At 40.5% G+C, this 25348-nt stretch overlaps 1 protein-coding gene across 1 annotated transcript in view; it reads left to right on the top strand.

Annotated features, from left to right (window-relative positions):
• The window catches only part of DMD (dystrophin), a 1498644-nt gene that overhangs the window by 853456 nt on the left and 619840 nt on the right, over positions 1-25348 (top strand). Inside the window, exon 43 of the mRNA XM_077807212.1 lies at positions 19957-20121. Within this exon, the coding sequence (XP_077663338.1) occupies positions 19957-20121 (165 nt within the window). The remainder of the gene's footprint in view (positions 1-19956; positions 20122-25348) is intronic.

Genomic DNA, 25348 nt, shown 5'->3' with positions numbered 1-25348 from the left:
GACGCTCGCGTCTTCAGGAACTCAGGTCTGTTTAAATGGCTGCAGGAAGGGATTTACTTCCCAGATCAGAAAATAACTGTTGGGGATGTTGAAATGCCTATAGTTATCCTTGGGGACCCAGCCTACCCCTTAATGCCCTGGCTCATGAAGCCGTACACAGGCACCCTGGACAGTAGTAAGGAGCTGTTCAACTATAGGCTGAGCAAGTGCAGAATGGTGGTAGAGTGTGCATTTGGACATTTAAAGGGTCGCTGGCACAGTTTACTGACTCGCTCAGACCTCAGCAAAACCAATATTCCCATTGTTATTGTTGCTTGCTGTGTGCTCCATGTTAGAGAGCTTATTCTTTCACTCTCCCACTTCCCTGGTCCTTCTCGCATGAACAGAGAGCAACAATACCCGAAGTCCGAAGGTGCAAACAATTCGATGTTTATTGGGGTGATCTTCCAGCAAGCTTAAATCCAAGTTCCTTTTTCCTTATTTTCGAATCCCAACTTACTTCCTGTTTGCCCCTAATTTATATAGTAATATTCTTAGTTATACCTTAACCAATCATTCTACTGAAATTTACCTAACCAATCCTAACATATTGTAACATGATTAGTTAACCAATTATATCCCACCACCTTAATTAGTTTACACCCAGCAAAATTAATTATATAGCATACAGAAACAATCACAGAACCAGGCAGAGACCATGCAAATAAACAATAGCAAAGTGGGAACTATAATGACAAAACAATACAGAAGTGAGGATTTCACAACTACATCTGTAAAGATATAAGGGTTTCCCAGCTGTGTCTATTGATAAGTGAGTTCTTACCAGACAGAAAACTATCAACCTAAATTTCCTTTTACATCTTCTAGGCTCTTCCCTTTCTCTGGAGGTGATAGATCGGATCACTTTCCTAACAGTCCCATATTGACTAGTTTGGAATGTGAGGATGTGACCGTACACTTCCCAGCTTATGGCTGCCTCTGCTGCTTAGCCAAAGACATTGGTCTAAGAACAGGGCCTCAGACTGTCGCAGTGAGAGAAGGCCCTTACACGGATTCTTTCTTGTATACCTCTATTACTAGCTAAATTATAAACATATACCTACATTCTTAAAATATAGGCCTTTACAGGCAGGCCTGTATATCTATATCCTAACACTCCACAATCCCTGTGAGAATAAGGGGGAGACGTTTATGGCAGGGTGGTAGGTTGATGTAAATTGCCTGGCCACTGGGTACGCACAGCCAGACACCAGGGTGGTTAGAAGAGCACAGCAGGAAGCGCTGCGCATCAGAGAAGCTTTGAAAGCCAGTTTCATGACTGGCCAGGGTACTGTGTGACACTTCTGTTTGTTTCTCCTTGATGAAAACCCGCCCCCTTGGTTGCCTCTAAATTCCCTATAAGCCACCCGCCCTCCCCTCTTCGATCACAGCTTGCTTGCAAAGGAAGTGAAGTTACTATTGTTTAAAAACCATGTATTCTTTATTAATTGATTATAAAAATAAGGAGATAACTCACAAGGTAGCCCGGGTGGGGTGTGGGAGGAGCGTAGGAGGGAAGGAAAAGGCCACTTTAAAACTTGTTGAATGACAGCCTTCTGTTGCTTGGGCTGTCCACTGGGGTGGAGTGGTTGGGTGCCCGGAGCCTCCCTGCCCCCGCGTTCTTGAGTGTCTGGCTGAGGAGGCTATGGAACTTGAGGAGGAGGGAGGGCAGTTAAGCAGGGGCTGCAGCGGCAGTCTGTGATCCTGCTGCTGTTCCTGAACCTCCACCAGACACCGGAGCATGTCCGTTTGATCCCGCAGTAGCCCCAGCGTTGCCTCATGCCTCCTCTGATCTTCCTGCCGCCACCCCTCCTCACGTTCATCGGCCACTTTCCTGTATTCTGCTACTGTGTCCCTCCACGCAGCTCTGTCAGTGCCGGATGACTGCATGAGCTCAGAGAACATGTCATCGCGCATGCGTTTTTTTTCGCCGCCTTATCTGAGATAGCCTTTGGGATGGAGGAGGGAGGCTTGAAACATTTGCAGCTGCTGGAGGAAAGATAGGAAGTGAAGTATTTAAAAAGATACATTTTACAGAATAATGGCTATTCTCTTTCACGATGAACAACACTATTCACATGACATAGCACATGTGATTTTGGTTCACGATCGCATTTTGCGTCTTCTATTGAGTGCCTGTGGCTTTGGTGTTAGAGATCACACACGCAGTGCTGGGCAACAGAATTCGGCTTGCAGGAGGCCAGAGCAAGCCATAGTCTTTCGGCTTCTGCAACCTTCATAGCAGCAGCGCCCTCCTTTCCCATACCAAGCAAAGCCCGTTGAGTTGGCCATTTAGTGCTGTGGTTTTCCTGTTTAACATGCAGCAGCAGAAACCAAACTAAACCCCTCCCCTGCATCCAATTCTCTGGGATGATCGCCTTTCCCCTCCCCCTACTGCCTGGCTCGTATCAGGGAGAGCCCTGCTAGCCAAACGCGAACAGCTCAGCGCCAATGCCCCTTCCCCCCCGCCCCCCGCACCGCGTAACTAACTGCGGGGATGATTTCTTTTCAGCCACAGGCAAACATCCCAATAGGAACAAGCACCTCTGAATGTCCCCTTAATTAAATTCCCCTATTTCAACCAGGTTACCATGAACAATATCACTCTCTTGAGGATAACACAGAGAGATAAAGAACGGATGTTGCTTGAATGCCAGCAAACACCGAGACCATATGCTGCCAGGCTTTGTCATGCAATGATACCAGATTACTTGCTACTAGCATGGCGTGGTAAAGTGTCCTACCATGGAGGATGGAATAAGGCTGCTGTCCTCAGAAACCTTCTGCAAAGGCTTTTAGAGTACCCCCCAGGAGAGCTTCATGGAGATGTCCCTGGAGGATTTCCGCTCCATCCCCAGACAAGTTAGCAGACTTTTCCAGTAGCAGTACTGGCCACGAATGCATCCCAAGTCCTCAGGGCTACTTAATCATTTAAAAAAAGCTTGTTTTTTTAACACGTATTATATTTAAAAAGGTACACTCATCAGAGGTCCCTTCTCTGACTTCGTTAGGTTGGGAGGGTATTTCAGTCAGAGTGATAAAAAGATCCTGGCTGTTGGGGAGAAAGGTGTGCTGTGTGCTCTCCCCAAGCACGTCCTCCTCCTCGTCATCTTCCCCATCTGAAAAATCCTCAGGCATGGCGGAGAGTACCCCATCATCGGAGTCCACGGACGGGGTGGGGTAGTTGTGGTGGCCCCTCCTAGAATTGCATACAGCTTAGCGTAGAAGTGGCATGTCTGGGGCTCTGTCCCAGAGCGTACGTTTTGATTCTTTGGTTTTCTGGTACGCTTGTCTAAGCTCCTTAAATTTCATGCGGCAGTGTGTTGCCTCCCTGATGTGGCCTCTGTCCCTCATGGCCTCTGAGATTTTTTTGAAATGTTTTGGGATTTCGTCTTTTTGGAAAGTAGTTCTGATAGCATGTATTAGCACGCTCTCCCCATACAGCGATCAGATCCAGTATTTCCCATTCGGTCCATGCTGGAGCTCTTTTTCAATTCTGGGACTGCATGGTTACCTGTGCTCATGAGCTCTGCATGGTCACCTGTGCTGATGAGCTTGCCTGGCCAAACAGGAAATGAGATTCAAAAGTTCCCGGGCCTTTTCCTGTACACCTGGCCAGTGCATCCGAGTTCAGAGTGCTGTCCAGAGTGGTCACAATGGTGCACTGTGGGATAGCTCCTGGAGACCAATACCTTCGAATTGCATCCACACTAACCCTAATTTGAAACGGCGATGTCAATTTCAGCGCTAATCCCCTCATTGGGGAGGAGAACAGAAATCGGTTTTAAGAGCCCTTTATGTCGAAAAAAATGGCTTCATTGTGTGGACGGGTGCAGGGTTAATTTGGATTTAACGCTGCTAAATCAAACATAAACTCGTAGTGTAGACCAGGCCTTAGACATTACGTAATACCTGATGCTGTGTAAGGAGCATCAAGTAGCCAGTTATGCATTGCCTATTATAGGGGGTGGTTATCTTACCAGAGGTGACCCTAATAGGTCAACATCTTTCTAACCCTTCTGTAAGGGTTGGGGGCACTTGGCTGGGAGGTTCTGTCCATTTGCTTGATCAGAAAGAAGACCTCAAGTCAATGTAAACTCGGCCTATTTATACCAAAAATGTTTCTCTGTTTGAGTCTGTGGAAAACCCAGCTTGAACCAATATATGCAGGCCACCCAAGGGGTGTACTTTTCTGAAGGCTTGTACCACCTGAGTGATTCACCTAAACCACCCCCCACTATTTTAAGCTCCTTGGGGAGCTGTGGTAACCTGTCCCCCCTGGAATTGCATAAAATCCCTGGCCCACAGTGATACACAAACCTGGTACAATATGGTTCCCACAGATATTGCTTGGGATTACAATATCTTTCACACAAGTATATTAGGAATTTTTGAAAATTGTAGGCATTACTTTACGTACATGGAGAAGGAGCTAACAGTTAAAATTTATCTGTTTGCTAAACTATTCATTTCTGTCATGTAATTGAAGGAAAAAAAGTATTTGTTGGCAAAATAGTGTTTGTGTATCTAGTCCTTCTCAGTAAGATCTCTGATACGAAGAATAAAACTATGGACAACTTTGGCCATAAAAATAGGTGACTGCATATCCATATTTGATGTTTTAGGTTCAGATCCTACAAACAAACATGTATGTGAGTAACTTTATATATTTGAGTAGTCCCATTGATCTCAGTGGGACTACTCGTACAAAACTGGATCTGTATATTTACAAATTTTAGCTCTTTGTTTGCAATTAGAATAACTCACTTGAATTCTTCTATGGGATCCAACCAAAACATTTTATATCCAACACACACACATTCCCACATAATAGCTCAATGAAAAAAAATTAGTTTTAAATTTTAAATATAGAAAGGATACTGATATTCTGATGATTGTGGCATACATAATTGTAATACCACACAGCAAGTAAATCCATTGTTTGTTTTGTTTTCAGAAAGCGAGGCTGCTAGCTGAAGCAGAAAATTATGTTTGGTGCATTGGGTTTGTGGATTATTTTAGTCTTTTGCACCAATGGAAAAAAAATCATTTTTAATAAAAATTAAAATTGGAAATATTACAAATCCACAGTTAAGCAGTTAAAAAATAATTGTGTGCCAGAGTCAGATCTGAAGAGGCTTCTATGAGAATCTGAAACACTAAATATGCTACAAGTGATGACCTTTTACACATATTTTAGTAGTCTGCTTTTCCTTGTCCTCCAGTAATGTCATCTTATTTCAAAATTTATTGACAATGTGCTTCATAAATATTCATTGTTGAAATGAAAAGTAAGTAGACTTTGTTTTGAAGTCAATATTGAGTTTGTTAATGAAAATGGTTGTTAATTAATTAAATGGCAAACTTAACTGAACTTATAAGAAACTCTTGCTCGTATTGACAGTTTTTCATGAAGAAATGATGCATAAAAATTAAGCTCCCCTCCCCTCTATATACTGAATTATCCTTTTATATGTGCTCTAGGGGAAGGTGAATCGACATAGATAACCTGACTTCTTGAACAGTAGGTGGTAAGAGGTGAATTTCTCTTAGTACTCTTATGGAGGTGCGGCTCCAGTTGCGGCTCCATAGTTGAGTGGATTGAAGAGAGGATTGAAGTTTGCATGTAATGGCATGTTATAATATTAGCTATTTCTTCAGCTACCTGTTAGGGAGATGATCATGTACAGTGTGATTGCCCAGAATCGCAAAACATAAGCTAACATATAATAATGTGCATAGTGATAAATCACAAAGATAGAGAGATAGAGAAAGAGGTGCAAGCAAATACAGAAAATATTGGGTTGGGGGGAAGCAGCAACAACGTTCTGAACTATTCAGTTGTCAACATAAAATAGGTTTATTTGGGATTCTCTCAGTACAGTATATTATTATTATTATTATTATGTTTCATCTTCTAATATCCATATACACATCAGGTTTACAGAGAGCATTCTCTTAAAATACAGCGTTGTTTGACAGTTTCTGAAAAGAAACAAGAGAGTTGTAGACCAAGTATGAAGGTGTAGATCTTAGTGGATAGCTTGCACAGTACCTGAGGGTTTAGTGGTCATAGTGGTCAAGCATCTGAACATCAGTTCCCAGTGATGCTGTGGCAAAAAGTGCTAATGCAATCCTTGGATGTATAAACAGTGGTACAGTGAGTAGGAGTAAGGAGATGATTTTACCTTTGTATATAGCATCAATGAGACACTACTGAAACACTGAATATGGTTCTAGTGTCTGCATTTTTAAAAGAATCTCGAAAAATTGGACGGTGCACAAAAGAGCTGCAAAAAATGATGAGAGATGGAGAAAATTCCTTACTGTGAGAGATTTCGAGATCTCAATCTGTTTAGTTTATCAAAAAGAAGACTGAGAGGTGACTTGATTACAGGGTATAAGTACCTTCATGGTGAGAAAATACCACATACTGAAAGGCTCTTTAAGCTAGCAGAGAAAGGCATGGCAAGAACCAATGGATGGAAGCTGAAGCCAGACAAATTCAAATGAAAAGTAAGCCACACATTTTTAACAGTGAAGGTGATTAACTACTGTGACAGGGTTGAGCCAGATGGCTACAGGAGAGTGATAGAAGGCAGATATATTAGCCCCAGGTTAAGTAGGTCCCTTTTCCCTGAGTAAGGTAACAGGGAAGGTTCCAGAACAATCAGGAACTTTCTGGAAACAATTAAGGCAGACAGGCTGATTAGAACACCTGCAGCCAATCAAAAAGCTGCTAGAATCAATTAAGGCAGGCTAATCAGGGCACTTAGGTTTTAAAAAGGAGCTCACTTCAGTTTGTGGTGCATGCGAGAAGCTGGGAGCAAGAGGTGCACAAAGCTGAGAGTGAGAAGACGTACTACTGGAAGATTGAGAAATAGAAGCATTATCAGACATCAGGAGGAAGGTCCTGTGGTGAGAATAAAGAAGGTGTTGGGAGGAGGCCATGGGGAAGTAGCCCAGGGAGTTGTAGCTGTCACGCAGCTGTTACAGGAGCCACCGTAGACAGCTGCAATCCACAGGGTCCTGGGCTGGAACTCGGAGTAGAGGGCGGGCCTGGTTCCCCCCATCCCTCCATCCCCCCCAACTCCCTAGTTGATACCGGAGGAGTTGACCTGGACTGTGGGTTCCACCAGAGGAGAAGGTCTCTGGCCTGTTCCCCGATCCACTAGGTGGATCAGCAGAGACTGTGGGGATTATTTTTCTTCCTTTCCCCATGCTGGCCAGTGATGAGGCTAAGTGAGTGAACAGCAGATTTGAGCCACGAAAGTGGCCAAACTGAGGGCTGCCATGAACCTCTGAGGCAAGCAAATCCACCAATAAGCGCAGGACCCACCAAGGCAGAGGAGGAACTTTGTCACACTACTGGAACAAACTAACAAAAGGAAGTAGTGAATTCTCAGTCAAGTCTGGTTGCCTTTCTGGAATAAATGCTTTAGTTGAACACAAATTTATGATTTAGTCAAACATGGTTCATAGGGTTCAATATAGGGGAACTTTAATGGCCTGTGATATACCGGTGGTCCTACTAGGTAATCTAATGATCCCTTCTGGCCTTAAACTATGGTGAATTCATTTTGCCTCGTTGTTTGTGTCTGTTCTTCCCTCACTTAATGAATGCTAAGAGCTTTATCTCATCCCCCTGAGGCCAACAGTAAAACTCTCATTGATTTCAGTGGTGCAGGGGTAGGCACCAGAAGTATACATACGTAACATTTAGTTAAAACTGACAATATTAACTTCAGCTTTTTTCGTTAACATGAATTGTGTGTGCTGTTGCCTCCCAGCAGGTAGTTAGTGCACGACTAATAGGGAGCAGTACGTCTCTTCATGTGAGCTACCTTATACCATTAGCTGGGTACACCTCCTCTTCATTCCCTGCCCTGGTTCATCTGACTAAAGCACTCAAGTCATATTAGTGCACGAGTGGCCACACGGAAAGCATAGACCCCCTCCCATGAACAACGTGGTATCAGTCTCCAATAATAGGTTTGTTTCCAATCCATGGAAGGAGATGACTCCCTACCTGCAACCTCCATGAGAGAAGTGGAAAAAGCACTAAGCCCCCTTACAGGTGACTTAAACTTCGACCATTTTCCTTAGCTAGACAACCTTTGTTTATGGATTGCTTGAGTAGTCCTAAAAGTAAGATTGATATTTATAGAAAATAAAAGTGTGTTAATACCTTCTGGTATATCTAATCCTGTATATCTAATTGAGAAAGGAAAAATGAAATATTTACTCTCAAGGCAAATACCTCTTTTTCCCATCCATAGTGTATACCACAAAATAGGCTGTTCAACACTCATACAGGAGAAAGAAATGCAGTGGTTAATGTATACAGAAAAATCCTACCTGGTATATGAAAATAAAATGCCAGGACCCGCTGGGATAGTCAACACGGCCTGGAAAGCACATTTTAGTAGGAATAAACTTTTCTGAAAGTAGGAGTGTGAGTGAGGAACACTTTCTCCACTTTGGGCTAGAGACAGAAAATGGTAACTCCTGTTCCTGTGACAGTTTCTATGTTTCACAAGTTCTGGGCTCAACAAAAGCCTGCTTTGATTCCAATCCTGCCATAGTCTACACTAGGACTTTAGGTCGAATTTAGCAGCGTTAAATCGATGTAAACCTGCACCTGTCCACACGATGAAGCCCTTTATTTCGACTTAAAGGGCTCTTAAAATCGATTTCATTACTCCACCCCTGACAAGTGGATTAGCGCTTAAATCGGCCTTGCCGGGTCGAATTTGGGGTACTGTGGACACAATTCGACGGTATTGGCCTCCAGGAGCTATCCCAGAGTGCTCCATTGTGACTGCTCTGGACAGCACTCTCAACTCAGATGCACGATTGTTTGCCGTTGCTCTGACGCAGGGAGGGGCGACTGATGACACGGCTTACAGGGTTGGCTTACAGGGAGCTAAAATCAACAAAGGGGGTGGCTTTACATCAAGGAGTATTTCAGGCAGGACTTCACGGAGGGTTCCAATAAGAAATGGTGCACGTAAGTTATTGTTCTTATTGGAACAAGGAGGTTAGTCTGGCCTCTGATTGATACATGGCTAGATTTACCTCGCTGCACCTTCTCTGTGAGTAACTGCAGTGTGACCTAGAGGAATGAGTTCCCTAGATGGGGGGCGGGGAGGGGGGGGTTTGCAAATGAGTACAAAACAAATCTGGTCCATTTCTTGTTTTGATACACTCCATCTATCTTTTACATCTTTGACTGGCAGCAGACGGTGCGGAAGGACTGCATGCCATCCACATCTCATGGCTGCTCAGCAGAAGATGGTACAATAGGACTGCTAGCCATCCTCATCTCTTGCCTGCCCGGCAGAAGATGATGCAATAGGACTGCTAGCAATCCGTATCACCTGCCTGCTCACCATAAGATGGTTCAATAGGACTGACTGCAGGACTAAAGAGAATGACTTGATCAAGTCACTCCAAATTTAGTCCCTGCGCCCATGTCTGCCCGGGCGCTCCTGATCGACATCACACAGGCGACCAGGAACACCTCGGACATGACGATGATGGCTACCAGTCCTATTGCACCGTCTGCTGCCACAAGGCAATGGGTTGCTGCTGCTGTGTAACAATGCAGTACCGCGTCTGCCAGCACCCAGGAGACATACGGTGACAGTGAGCTGAGCGGGCTCCATGCTTGCCGTGGTATGGCGTCTGCACAGGTAACTCAGGAAAAAAGGCGCGAAACAATTGTCTGCCTTTGCTTTCACGGAGGGAGGGAGGGAACGGGGGCTGACGATATGTACCCAGAACCACCCGCGACAATGTTTTAGCCCCCTCAGGCATTGGGATCTCAACCCAGAATTCCAATGGGCAGCGGAGACTGCGGGAACTGTGGGATAGCTACCCACAGTGCAACGCTCCGGAAGTCGACTCTAGCCTCAGTACTGTGGAAGCACTCTGCCGAGTTAATGCACTTAATGCACTTAGAGCATTTTCTGTGGGGGGACACACACTCGAATATATAAAACCGATTTCTAAAAAAACGACTTCTATAAATTCGACCTAATTTCATAGTGTAGACATACCCATAGGTTGGCTGCTGTGCAGTTGATGCAGATGTCTCCTCCTGTCTCATTCCTTTCCATCTTTTTCCCTGCTAGCATCGCTTAGCTGAAGAGGGAGGAAGGGGGACAAAATGGAAGTTGCTCCTAATTCCCGCTTGTCTAAGGAAAGTAATTTTTCCAGTGCATTAGATTTTCTCTTTTTCTGTGTGTAAATGATGGTGAATATTAAAAAGCTGGCATTCGTCACCATTCACCATAAAATGGTATCCAAGGCCCTGGTCCTGCAAAGTGCTTTATATAGCCAGATGTCTGCACCTACACAGAGGGTAGCAATTCTGAACAGTTTGCAGGATCAGGATGCAAGATACCATTTTTTTCCCCCATTTAGAATATCTGTGGTATTTCTGTTGACAAGCATTGACTGTCAGCACCCACACAATGCACTACTGTTGTTATAAAGATACTGTATATTAGATTAGTTCATAGTTAAATCCATCCCCTGTAACCAGCCTTTCTGGAACAAGAAAATGTGTCCTATGCTTGTCTTTTAATTTGACAACCATAATATATTATTATATTTATTTCATATGATGTGTATGCACCTTTGGGAATTAGATACTACCTATCACGCAGCCAAATACCTCAGAAGATTAACTGTCTCAAAACATTTGAACTCCCATCTGTGCCTCAGTGTTTAAACAGTAAAATAAAACTAGCATGCTGTACTCTGTTGTTTTATCTATAATGTCTCAATAAACTTCATATGCTTGCTGAAGCTCAGCAATTGTTTTGGAATAAGCATACCTATCAAGAATATTACATTCTTTTTATTCAAACTTGTACTCCATCACGTTTGTCAGAATTGCTGCATTTAGGATCCAATTATATGTTCCACTCTGATACTGAGACATAATGGTTAGCTTACAAAGAGATAGTTAGCTAGAGAAAGGGGCTTCTTGCTTGTAAAAATCTCTGTATAATAACTGTTTCCTTAAAAGGGAGACCGTTGTTATGGAGAATAGATAAGTAGCAGAATTATCCATATACATTAAGTGAAAATACGTTTTTTTTTTATAATTAGTAGTGCACACTGTACAGCTTCATATGTAGAAATATGTTTTGAAATATAACTATTTTAAAAGAAAAGTGGGGTTTTTTTCATTTATTTTTTATTTCAATATAAAGGTCCAGATTCTGTGGAGTAGCCAAGCTATACACTGCTTTAGTCTTCAGTGGGAGAAGGGAAATAAAAGTCTGGCAGGCACCCACTAACCATAGCTCCCAGAGGTTGTCCAACAATTGTGGATTACTGGGATTTATGGATGTTCTGAGCATTTACTGCTTTTTTTCTGGCCACAGTATTCCTGGATGTTCGTGAAAGGATCTCATGGAAGACACATCTCTAGTATCTCTCTGTAAAAGAAACTCAATAGTTAGTCCAAATCTAGTACAAGAGTCTGACTTGCTAGTAGCAGCCCTACAACCAACTGTGTGCAAGAAGTACATGAGAGCAGGAATTAGGGGACATATGCAAGAGGAATTCTCCTGGAGCTATTTAAAGTAGTTCAGTAGAAAACTGCCAGAGGGCACCAGAGGAATTAGCCTGAAGCAATATAAGGAATATAAATATGTCTAGCACTTTTTTAGTTGACAAAATACTAAGTGCCTGTGTCAGCTGATTGCCAGAGCTGGTAGTAATGACCCCAGTGTATGTATTTTATTATAAAGTATTCTGTGTATTATTTATTATTTTAAATTGAACTCCCTGTATCTGATGTTCAAATTCTGTCCTTGGTCACATGTACACAACTCCCTTTGACAAAAACAAATTTTGTTGGTTTGTTGGTTGTGGTTGCTTTTTTTTTTTTTAATTGAGGGAAAGTTTAGCATATCACTGATTAGTAATGCAGTCCACCTTGTCACTCTTCTAAAACTATTTCTACAGAATTTCCCTAATTCATACATGTAAAATAACAAAATGCCTGACTATTCACCCTCAGAAAATGATACCCCAGAGGGATAGTTTACTGTGTCCACATAGTTAGAAATGAAGTAATGTTCAAATTGAACACTTGTTTCTAATTCAAGGGATCAGTCCTGCTCCCATCTATTTGGAACTTTGTCATTAATGTCAATGAGACCATAATTGAATCTTCAGGTTGTTTGATACATATTGTCAACAAAGGAGACAGGTATGAACATAACTAGTGAACTACTCTGTACGAATTCTGCATGGAGTGTAAAAGAGTCTATGTGTGTTTCAGACATTTGATGGGTAGCGTTATATTAAATCATGCCATGCTGTACTGATGGCATATCACATCATATCACCGTGGAAGATGTGATAAAGTGTATCATATGGCACAGTGCCCTGTTTTGGTAGGGTGGTGGGAATTTGCTTGGGCCAGCAGGAGGATACCCAACTTCTGAAAAGGAGAGGGGGTTTGACACACCAGGGTACAAGCCATACTAAAGAGTAGCTGTGTCACTCATGCCTTCTAACCAGATAGGCAAAGACTATATAGCTGTCCACTTGTGGCGGGGGGAGGTTTTAGTAGTTGCCAGGTGCACTTGTGAGAAGCTGAGGAACAACCCCAGTTTTTTCAGAGAGAGGAGGTCCAGTATAGTTGGAATCTCAGTACGCTTTAGAGGTAGCTGACAGTGTTGGTACCATTATGACATACCAGGGTACAATCCAGACCATTGGGTAGCTATGTCACGCCTGCCCTCTAACCTGGCCTGCCCTTTACAATGCTTTGCTGCTGTAGCCTCCAGTATGGATTGCTCACAACCAGCTGCCAGCATGCAAGTCGGTCCCAGCTATGTCCCTGTGTGCTGCAGCGAGCCAGACCTTGGCTCTTACCAGCCTTGGTTATATAGCAGGTGACCCCCAGAACACTCCTAGTGGTGTCTAACTTAACAAACTATATCAGTCATGCAAATTTTCCCAACATATGCGTTGAGCAGTCTTACTGAACAAATTTCTCTCAGAATCCAGCAAAGGCTTCCTTTGTTGCTTCAGGTGCCATGAATGTGATGGAGAGAGGGGGTCACTTGGGGTATTTGTCCCTCCTTTTTATAGTTACAGTCCCCCTTTTGAAAAAAAAACATTTCCAGCTAAGATTCAGGAGACAAAAAATCTATATGGAAGGATATTCCCTGCTGTTTTTTTCCACCTATTTGAGCTTCCTTTGTCTTTCCTTCCTGCTTGATGACTCTGTTTACTGCTTAAATGCAAATAACCTCACATTATGTGTTGCCACATGTATTTTATCAGGACCATATTGACCATCAAATTATGAGTTTTCAAATGATACCTCACAAGATATAGTTTGTACAACAATTATTATAGTAGTATGTAAGGTCTGTCACAGGGAGATCCTGTGCCCAGACATACTGGAGCTGAGCCCCTTCTCCTGCCTCACAATGGACATCAGTGTGTGTCTGGGGGAGAGCGAGGGGCTTCTCTGTCTCCCATTGGCCAGTCAGGTGGGAGCAAGGGGATTTGAGTTTCTCTCATGTTGCCACTCAGTGTAAAGCCCTCCCAGTCATCTGGGGGACATCTCACCATGATTGCTGCCCTGCCCTTCCTCCCTATAGTTCAGGAATTTTTTACCCTTGACCCAGAACTTGTAAGAGTCTAGAGGGTTTTTCAGCTTCCTCAGAGCATTGCAGTGCTTAGGTTAAAAGGATGCAGGAATTTCACTGTTAGGAAATAATACAGTAATGTCTGTCACAACTTTTGGCCAGTGTCTACTGCAGGCAAAAGCTAAAGGACCAACTCCCAGAGATAAAAGAAAGCTTGACATGGGTAGGGTGCCTGTAAGGAGAAGGGGAGACCTAAAATTGTCAAACTGATGGTCCACCTTGCTGCCTTCTGCCCCCATTGTGAGAGGTGGAGAGAATGAGCACACTCAAAACTGAGCTGAGTCCTAGGGGTTAGACTTACAAGGATCTGTCCCAACTCATTGGTTATATGGTGTGCTCTCTGTAACTTCAAACTGGACCTAGTTAAATATCTGCAGTGTCAGAGGGAAGGGGCAGATAGTGCCCCACCCATTGTTAAATTAATAAAGTTGTGGCCTCTCTCTGTTTTGCATTCACCTTTGCCTCTGATCATTATTAGATATTGCAGCTATGCGTCTTCTTCTGGGAAGCCACATGCATTGACTGCTTAATTGTCAGATAGGTCAATAAATCTTTTACTAGACATACATTTTCTCTCTCTCTTATCCCATTAAGATTCTTAATGTTTCATGAACCCTGCATGGTTATGTGAAAATTTAGGATACTTAAAAACAAACAAACAAAAATCCAGCAACAACAACAACAAAGAAATGTCGGTATGACTTCTGCGCCTAGAATTCTTAGTATTTTGTTGCAAGATGCAGCTACTGTCCTGTAAGTAATCCAAAACAGTCTTTTCTTCAAAAGATAGATTTTTAATCTTTTTTTTAAATTAAACCTAACACCTTCCATGGCCAAACCCTCTGTGACACAGTGGACTATTTCACACTATGCTATTATGTCAAATGATAGTTTTAGTTAGAACCTGTTTTCTCTCTGTTCATAATTAAGATAAAAGAATGTGCAGTAAAAATTCATGGCAGTTGATGTATCTTATGTACTTTTTAAGAATCCACATTTAATTAGAACTATTTTATCCCCTCTCATTCACATTTGTAATGAATTTATGACAACTTTTACAGTAATATTAATAACATAATCATATTTGTAGTAAGACATAATATGTGGTTACTAATAGATTTTATTTGAACATGGGCTGGGGGGGATGAACAACCCAGTAGGAGGTTTTTTAGAGCCAGGTGAATCATTCTACTCTTCTCATTACCAAAATTTGAATTATACTAAAAGATCAGTAAGTGCATCAATACTTTTAGGGTAAAATGAACACTATAGACCCAGGAAATTCTGAATTAAGGTTAAACTTAAAAGTAAGCCAATCATGTTAAGCTATGGACACGCATAATTAGTGCACATAACTGTACTCTATCCTTTAATAATGCCATGCAATAACAGTTAGTGTTTGTACAGTTACAGTTAGTGTTTGTAATCCTAGGTTAAACTGTTTTCTTCCAGACTTGCTACACTTTTTCACTTTTTTTTTTGTCTTCTAATATCACTCCAGCCTAACTGCCTAGATTGCAACTGCAGTGATTTCTTCTTCACTTTGTCACTGTCTTTTCTGCCTTGGACTACAGCAGTGATTTTGCATTCCACATTGCTTCTGTCTCAGTATGCAATGTACAGAGGAATATCTTTGAGCTGAACAATCAGCCAAAAAAAAAATTCATAGGAAAAGTTTCAAAGCACAATAGTGTGAGCAGTTTTACATTAAAGGAAAAAGGAAGGGGAAGGGCCTGTTGTAGTGATAGTTAAGCTCCTAATGAGGGATAAAAGGTCATCTAACACCTAAGGTTGGAAACAGCCCTTGGGATTATTTCTTAGGTCTGTAAGAGCGGAGATATGAAAATATTTGTATAAAGATTCAAACTTTTGAGCTGAGGATATTTTATTCAAACTTCTCAGAACATTCCAATATTTCCCCAAGATGTTAATTACTTTTCTGGTAGTTTTTTTTAAATTTATATTAAATGCAGACAGTAAAAAATATGAATATTCAGCGATGTAAAATTAAATTGCTTCAAAATGGTATTCATTTTAAGACTACAACAGTAATGAACATCTTGTGAAAACCTGGGTCAATTTATATAAAATTAGCATCATCTACTGTTTGCCAATTTAGAGCTTAAATATTTTCAATTATTCTATTACTTAAGCTGTCAATCGGTCTAATTTAACTCTTCAACTGAAGTACCAAATTTCAGTATCCAAAGTTTTACAATTAATATTTTGACACACCTGGCCAAAATTGCAAAGGTTCTTTGATGTTAAAGTCAGAGTCTCTTTCTTTAATCCACCTTTCTGCCAGATCCACTTTTCTCTGGAGGCAGACAAAGGTGTATCTTTCTATGTTCTGTTGATTTGCTGCCAGCCAAGCCAGTGTACCAGGTTATTAATACATATTCCTATGTATGGAGCAATCCAGGATTAGAAGGCACCTCCTATGTCATTGAATGCAGTCCCCTGCTATCTCAGACAACCTCATCATATAATTTCCTTCATAAATTTATCAAACTCTATCTTAAAACTTGTTAGCTTGTTTTCTCCCATTCCTCCCTTGGCTGGGAGAAGTGCTTCTAATTTCCTCTAGCTGACCAGACTTTTTCTTGATTGGTGTCAGCTGGCTATGGTAAAAACAATGTATTGAACAGGTCCCAAACCTTTTCTGTTGCATTCACTTCATAATAGTCTTGCCTGAGACTTCTCTCAGCAGTGAGAGAATTTGGGTTTCCCATATGGTAACATAGAACACCCTCCTTGGCTCTTACAAGGGTTTCATTGATTGACATACTGTCAAAATCTGCTAATCTCAGGTGCTTTTAAAATAACTATTACTGGAGTCCTCGTCTTTGTTTCTTTATGTTGAGTAATAAGTCTCATGCCCTAGGTTTAGGAATATATAGAATAATATTGGATGCTTTTCAAGACCTCATCTAAGAAGTTAACTCATCTTATAGATATGACTTTTTTGTTTGCATGATAAATTAGTGGACATGGAATCTTACATATATAATAGACTCTATACAATATTTTTTTCCAAAATATTAACCATTTTACAAATTTAGTTTTTCTTCTTAAAAAGATAATCCCATGCCAGTGCTACAGTATTTAGCTCAGGATTAAACTCTTCTATGAACAGAGTATGACCACCCCAGAACTTCTTGATATCAGCTGGCAGAGGTCACAGGGGTACATAAGGGGTTATAGGAATCCCCTGGTCTGGTGTCTACATACTAGTCCACCAAAGAATGTCATCTTTAATGAAAACCTGAGTCATGATGGTCATCATAATCATTTTGAGATGTATATATGGAAAATATGTGTGGAGTTATGTATGTAAAAATTGGTTAGTCTCTAAGGTGCCACACTTACTCCTTTTCTTTGTATGTACTTACTAAAAATTATGTTCACTAGGTCTGCGAGTTAAAGGAGGTCGTCAAAAGGTTATTCACATATTCCTGTCATGTGGGGGGAGAAGGGAGGGGAGAGAGATGCTCCCTCTCTGGCCCTGTGCAAATTGCTTGTGGGGGCTGCAGGAAAAAAACAAAAACTCCAGGGATTATTCTGTTTAGAAGGAAGACAGTGAACTTTTGGAACTATATCTGAGGTGCAACTATACGAAGAGAGTGGGGATGGAGTGAGCAGTGGTGAGACTTTGGAGAAGGGACGGGGCAAGGTAAGGAGGTTCAGTTTTCTGCAATTAGAAAGTTGGCAAACCTACACTCAGAGGTCTTCCAGGGGGTACATCAACTCATCTAGATATTTGCCTAGTTTTACAACAGGTGACATAAAAAGCACTAGCGAAGTCAGTACAAACTAAAATTTCATAGACAATGACTTGTGTATGCTGCTCTGTATATTATACACTGAAATATAAGTATAATATTTATATTCCAATTTGTTTATTTTATAATACCATGGTAAAAATGAAAAATTAAGCAATTTTTCATTAATAGTGTTCTGTGACACTTTTGCATTTTTATGTCTGATTTTGTAAGCTTTTAAGTGAGGTGAAACTTGGGGTTTCACAAGACAAATCAAACTCTTGAAAGAACTACAGGAGTCTGGAAAGGTAGAGAGCTCATTTTATTAAGTCATCTTTCCTGTGTACATGATATTTTCAGGGTCAATAACTTATAATGCGGACCGTAAAACCTAATTGTTTTAGTTTACGCATTATTTGTACGTGTTGATGTTAGAAGCTGAATATAGCTAACTATACTCTTCTTTTTGGAAAAAGAAAACCATCACATTAATGTTTCTTTTCTTCTTATTAACACACTTGCCTTAACACCCCTGATAAATGTTGATTTGAAATTAGTTTGTTTAAAACTTTAAGGAGTAGGCTTACATTTATATAATGGACCTCTGATCACCTGTTTACTTTCAAGAATAATATCTCTGTTGAAATGTTTATGTTAATATTAAAGTTTCTAAACATTGCAGATTAACATTCAAATGTTGCAAGAAAGATGAAGCTAATCTTCTGTGAAATTAAGCCAATGTCTGCATAGATATTGAATTAACACGTAAGGGAAATGGATGCATTTTTAATTGTTTTCCTTCACCTCAGGGGACATATGCTGTACTATGAGTGGAAGTGATTTTATTATACTTAACAAGATTAAGAGAAAACAAAAAGGGATTTGACTTATTGGTCAGCTCTTAATAGATGTTGGAGCAGAGGTTCTCAGCCTATTTACCATTGTGGGCTGTATATGCAGCGTTCTGTGTTGTTAGGGTCACACCCACACTATATATATACTACCTATACATCTACATGGGCCGCAACTGTGTGCTGATTGCACCACAGGTTGTGAACCACTTTGTTAGAGAAGTAAGGAAAAATAGTAACAGTGAAAATCAGTTAACATATTGGGGAAATATATGAATGACAAAAACCTGTTGATGTTCTAAAATAAACTATATACAACAGTGTTGTTCCTTTGATTTAGTCTAATTGATATTTTCAAATTGAATATTGTTTGGAAAAACAAAGTAAAAATTACGTGTCATGAGAATCATATTTTCCTTCCTTTATCTCAGCTGTGTTTTTCATAGAAACCTTCATTGCATTCTGGTCTCTAATGGATTTAGATTTATTGTGTTATGTAAATAACGGAGATGAAAGATTAGTAGGTAGTATGCATCAGTAATATTTTTGTAGTCAGCCAATAGCATAGTAGTGCTTCCATTAATATAGTGCAACTCCAAAGGGAATATTGTGTTTATCAGATGCTTCCCTCATTTTGCTACTTTTAAAAGAGCCATTTTAGTAAAAGCCTGCTCTTAGAAACAGTGGCCACAGGGAAGACTGATTTTCTTAATCTGCAGAGCAGACCCACTTTTTTTGTCCAAGTTGAATAATTAATTGCCATCTTTTTTAATACTACGTGAGCACCGCATTGGTTTAAAGGATGCTGGAAAGAAGAAAACGTTGATTTTTTTATTCTTTACTATTTTTATGTCCATCTTATTCTTGTCTTAATTTCAAGCACTTCTATGTTGTGGACTAGTGCTATACCATCTAGTAAATCTTCCTTTCTGATGCTATTGAGAATAGGAGAATTGCTGTGGATAAATATGAACCTGCCTTGGGCTTTGCCTAAAAACTGAACAAGTAGAACTCAGACTGGAGGCACTAGTAAATATATATATATATATTCCCCTTATTATTTTTCTTTTGTTTGTGTACTTTTTTTATCTGTACTTCCATGTTCCAACCTGACTGGAAACAAGCAGAAGGATCTTTAAGGATCTTTTAAGAAAGGATCTTTTAAGAAAACCCATGTTCTCATGAGATTTCCAGATTTAAGAGGTTTAGATAGTTTGAATTAGCATCTGGACATTTGAATGTTTGTCTGAACTTAAATAAACTGCTAACCCTTTTCAGATTTGTATATTCATTGTTAAAATGTTATATTCAAAGTAAAAGGTTTGATGCTGAAACAGTTTCACCTCCTGAGAAAACAACCTTCCTTTATGTAGCACACAGTGTACATCTGAATAACTGAAAACATGAGAAATGTGACATCACTTGTTTTCCAGGGGGGAGTGTTGTGGTAAATATATGCAATTGTGTAGTACAGTCCTTTAATATGTGCATTTATTTCTTTAACTCCCACCCAGTGTGTGCATATGATTTATGCTCTCTTAACAATAAAAGAGTGTACTATTATGTTGCTATATGTAGCTTATTTTTTTCTCAAATCAAATTTCTGGTATTTTTAAGGTATCCAAAGATCTACCGGAGAAAGAAAGAGAAATTGAGCATCTGCTAAATAATTTCACCCAGTTTGAACAACAGTTAAGTCAGCTGATACTGTGGGTATCTCCCGTCAAGGATCAATTAGAACTTTACAACCAAGTGGGCCAACTAGGAGCTTTTGATATTAAGGTAATGTTTTCTTTTTTAAATTTCTGTATTTTTCACTGATACAAAGTCAGTTCTACAATGAAACATGGACTTTTTGTCCCTCCTCTTCCTCTTATTAATAAAAAACAAAACATTTCTTGTTACATTGGCAATGTAATTTGTGCAATCTGTTTGGTTTGTGATCATTTTCCATTCAGTTATGAAAAAATAAAATTGTAATAAATACTTTCTACTTAAGAATCCAAAGAAAAAATATGACTCAAATATTGTTAATGTCAGTGCAGTGATAGGCGAATTAGGTGTGCAGCTCAAGTTAACAATAAAGTCTCATGTAACAAGTTGTGAATAGTCCCCTAGATCTCTGGTATTAAAAATTCTATGCATTAAGATGCATTTTCTTTATTTACTTATTCTTCTACTAGCAGATGCCAGATTTAGAGCAAATCATTGCAAAGGATAAATGTAAAGCTCTGTCAGTTTTATCTTTGAGAATTTTTTTACCCTATTCTTTCATACCAGAGTAAGGACCTTGAACATTTGTGCTCTGAGAAATCTAAAGTAGTTATAAAACATCATGTATGGATTGGATTCTGCAAACCATTACTAGAGTATGCAGTGGTTAATACTAGTGCTATACCAATATCTTCAGTGAAATAACACTCAGGAATAAATATTTTATGTGGTGATAAGGTTTGTAAGTTCAAGTCCTGTATTGTGGTTAGATATAACTCAGCATATATAGGGCCATGTTTTGATACTCTTACTTACGTTGAAAAGTATCTAACTCTACAAATAGCCTTATTCAAGTCATTAGGCCTATTTATGAAATAAAATACTACTCAATGCTAGCAATAGTATTGTAATCTGACACTTGATGTGTAATCATGTGTAAAACAAAATATGTGTTTGAATAGGATGAATGAATGATGTCAGATAAATTAGATTTAAAAAATCTATTATGATACAGTTTCTTGGGACTGTATCTAAATGGTTTCTGCGTATAGGACAGGGGTTCTCAAACTGGGGATCGTGAACCCTTAGGGGGTCACGTGGTTATTATGTGGCCTCCACCCCCAAACCCCTTTTCACCTCCAGCATTTATAATAGTGTTAAACATATATATATATATATATATATATATATATATATAGTGCTTTTCATTTATAAGGGTGGGGGTTGCACTCAGGGGCTTGCTGTGTGAAAGGGGTCACCAGTACAAAAGTTGGAGACCCACTGGAGCATTTGGATGTGTATAGGTATGTGAAATATATTGGGACACATCCCCAGCTAGAGAAAATTGGTTTAACGCCATTGAAGTCAGCAGTTGAAATCAATGGAGTTTCAAGAGTTTATACCAGCTGAGGATCTGTCTCACTCTTTGATTAATGGTCAAGTCGAATATTTTTTCAGCTGTTGCTGTGTTTTTTGTATCAAAACACGTTTGGTGAAACAGCATTTCAAAAAAAAATTGTTCTAAGAATACAGTAGAATTATTTTTTTGCCTTGAATGAAGTGAAACTGTAATTATTTCCAAATAATTGAGTTGCATTGAAGCTGTTTATTAATTAATTCTATTTCTTTTATGGAAGTGTTTTAATACCAAAACACTTTGTATCTTACACAATCGATTTATATAAAACAGCTGATCTCAAGTCCTGTCCCTGACAGAATGAGTTCAGCTACAACATTGATTCTGTCTTTGAAAGATATAAAACAGCTCAATTGCAAATGCCTTTGTATAGAGTGAGCAAAAGATGTACTTGTGTTTTTGCAAAATATAATCGGTGTTTATTTCCTGTAATTTTCACAGATTTTATACTTAATATTTGCATTATGTCTTTTCTGATATTCCATTGCTGTCCAGAAACATTCCATCGGAAATTGGCTAAGTTGCTGTGAATTATAACAGAGTATTGCTTTTGTTAATGTTTGTGAAAAGCCACATTCTGATTGGCTGTTTGGGGCCTCTTTTGTGCTGTCTCAGTCATTCTCCATATGGAGCTCTGAAATAAAAAGACAAAAAATATTGCTATAATGCTGAATGGGTGAGATAAAAATTTAATGGAGGGAGGGGATAAAAAGTGGCAAAGCCTGGTCCCTAAACTTCCTCTCTCCAGTAGCCTCGCTGTTTCTCCAGTTCTCTGGCAGAGAACAATCTGCTTCTTCCCTGGTCTAGTTATTTATACCTAGTCTATTTTTGTTTTATATACAGTGCCTCTCTCTCCATGACAGCGGCCTCTTCCCTTTTGTTGTGTACACACACACTTCCGTTCTATAAGAAGGGCTTCTTTTACATTTCAGCATTATGTATAAACTGATTGAGAGCCTTAAACCAGCTACACGTTTTGCTAAGAGCAGCCTTGCCATTTGTGTCAAGGCTATACAGGGAAGCAACAATTTATTTTTGAAGTCCCCCTGCTAGTGCATCTCCTGGTGGGTGCTTCAGAGGGAATCACTGCTTCCCTCTGTAGCCTGGTGGTGCAGTGCACACAAGCTCCACCTTATCTGATGCACCCTCATTCTCTACTTCTTCACATTCCTGCACTGTTATTCCATGCCACAGTTTGTTCCTGTAAACATGCATGTGAGCAACTTTGAAAATGATGGCATTACTCATCTGAGTAAAGTTTCTTGTGTGCATGTGCTGTATTGGGCCCATACATTGTAAGCTCCTTACCACAGGTGTATATATTTCTCACCATGTAAATGACATAATTGTAGTTTTATTGCATTATTAAGACTCCGAATTGTTCAGGGGACCTCACAAAACTGGAAAATTAACAATAAATCTCTAGAGGACAGTTAAGAAATGGTGCTGAAATATTTTTCCTACTAAATTCTCTTCTTCTTCTATTATGAACCACTTTTCTTTGGAATTACATGTTTTAGAGCAGGGGTCTCAAACACACGGCCTGTAGGCCGCATGCAGCCTACGGGGTTATTTTCTGTGGCCTGCCAGCTCCCCGGGGCACCCCCCCCCCAGCATTTACCTAGAGCGGCTCCGGCCCGGCGTGCACCAGGGGCAGGGAAGGCTCTCTCCCTGCCTGCCTGCCTGCCCCCGCACTGCTCTGGGAAGCAGCCGGGACCTGGGGGAGGGTGGGGGCCCAGAGGTCTCTGTGTTGCCCTGGCCACTCATCCAGGTACCTCCCCCGAAGCTCCCATTGGCGAGGCACCAGGAGGAGCGGCCAGGGCAACACACAGACCCCTGGGCCTCCACCCTCCCCTAGGTTCTGTCCACTTCCCGGAGCAGAGCGGGGGCAGGGCAGGCAGGCAGGGAAGGAGCCTGCCCTGACCCCTGTGCGTGCCGGGCCAGACCTGCGCCCCGAACCCCTCCTGCAGCCGAACCCCCTGCCTTGAGCCTCCCGCTGCACCCCGCACCATGACCCCCTGCCCTGAGGCCCCTGCCACACCCTGCACACCTCCTGCACCCCAACTCCGTGCCCTGAGCCCCCTGCTGCACCCCGCACTCCTCCTGCGCCCTGACCCCCTGCCCCACCCTGCACCCCAACCCACTGCCCTGAGCCCCCTGCTGCACCCTGCACCCCTCCTGCACCCCCTGGGGGCAGGGAGGGAGCGGAGTTGGAGGGGAATTTCAGGGAAGGGGTGGGAAGAAGAGGGGTAGGGGCGGGGCCTCACGGAAGGGGTGGAGTGGGGGCAGGGCCGGGGCAGCAGTGGGTGGGGTGGTCAGTGATACGGCCCTTGGGCCAATGTACTAGTCCTCATGTGGCCCTCATGGTCATTTGAGTTTGAGACCCCTGTTTTAGAGCATCATCACCAACCTAAAATCAAACTTTTTTGTTTAAAGGGATTTCTTTAAATGTTAAATTAAAACCCCATATGCTTCTAGAAGTAAACCAAGGCAGGAATTAGAAGGCAACTGGTGGATGTGTGCCTGAGGCATGCACCGGTAGATTATTACTGTACTCCCTTTGTTGTGTTTTGTTGCTGTGTATTATTAACCAGTTGATTTATGCACTTATTGTTGGAAGACCAAATTGATGTATCTGAAAATCTCTTCCTTCATGCCTGATGGAAAGGACTTTTAATGTATAATTTAAGGATATGTAGAATAAAGTATAATAATTTGCAAATGGATCATATAGGTCTATTTGTGTGCTAGATATGGACCATCAAAAGCAGTATTTTCTGTTAAATTTTCATTGTTTTTTAAAATTCAGTTTGTCTTGCTTATAAGCCATTTATTTTTATTAAAATTGTATTCATTTGTGTGTAAAAGAATTCATTTTATAAGTAATGTTGGCATGAACCATTTTTATTATTTTTTATTGTGGATGATATAGGACAGGTCATTGACAAAGATGATCACTGGAATATAAAACATAATAGGTTTTTATCTGCATCCTTGTCTTTGTCAGTAGATTGTGTTTTAATGTCTTTAAAGCGCATAGATTTATGCTTTGCTTGGTTTGTCACTTTCTTCAGTGCACTGAGCTAGCCCTTTACTAAAAAGTCTGTATCTTATTTGATTGAAAGCAAATGTGGTATTTTAGGGATTATACTATTTGTATAGGTAAGATGAAAGTTTTGGAATTGACTATTTTGTTAAAAGATAGAAAAAAATCATACAATCATAGAAGTGTAGGACTGAAAGGGACCTGAATAGATTAGTTCAGCCCCCTGCACTCAAGGCAGGACACAGTATTAACTAAAATAAAGTAAATATAATTAAGAAGAGAAATCATTAAACAACACAATTTCATAGGGACAAAATTAAAAAAGCATGAAAAGTAGAAAACATGGTAATATCCATACATTGTGATTAGGTATGTGGAAGATAATTGGGGTAAATAGTTTTACAACCCACCACTGCCTGGCCATGACCCAAATATAAAGAACATTTTATACATTCTGTAATGTTGAGCAAGTTTAACATTTTAAAATGTCCATTACAAACAGTAATGGCTTAAGGGCTGCACTAAGTCCCTTAGCATGTGCTTAATTTTAAGTAAATGAGTAATTCTCTTGCAGTCTATGGGAAATATATGTTTAGGATTAGGCATGTGCTAAAGTGCTGTACTGAATCAGAACCCAAAACTGATCTCTGATGTGCATGCTACATGCCATTATTTTGTTTGTTTTGTGGATTTTTTTTCTTTTAACCTTTTTGTGCCTGTAAACAAGATAAGGGGTACAGCAATGTTGTCATGTGATCTCTGATTTTCTAGTACGTAATATTTTTGATAATCCACAGCTAAACATTTCTTGGAATTATTCATTTTAAACTCTA

This window comes from Eretmochelys imbricata, chromosome 1 (genome assembly GCF_965152235.1).
Source record: "Eretmochelys imbricata isolate rEreImb1 chromosome 1, rEreImb1.hap1, whole genome shotgun sequence".
NCBI classification, from domain to species: Eukaryota; Metazoa; Chordata; order Testudines; family Cheloniidae; genus Eretmochelys; species Eretmochelys imbricata.
Note: the sequence above shows the minus strand (reverse complement) of the source record. Positions and strands in the feature narration are given on the sequence as shown.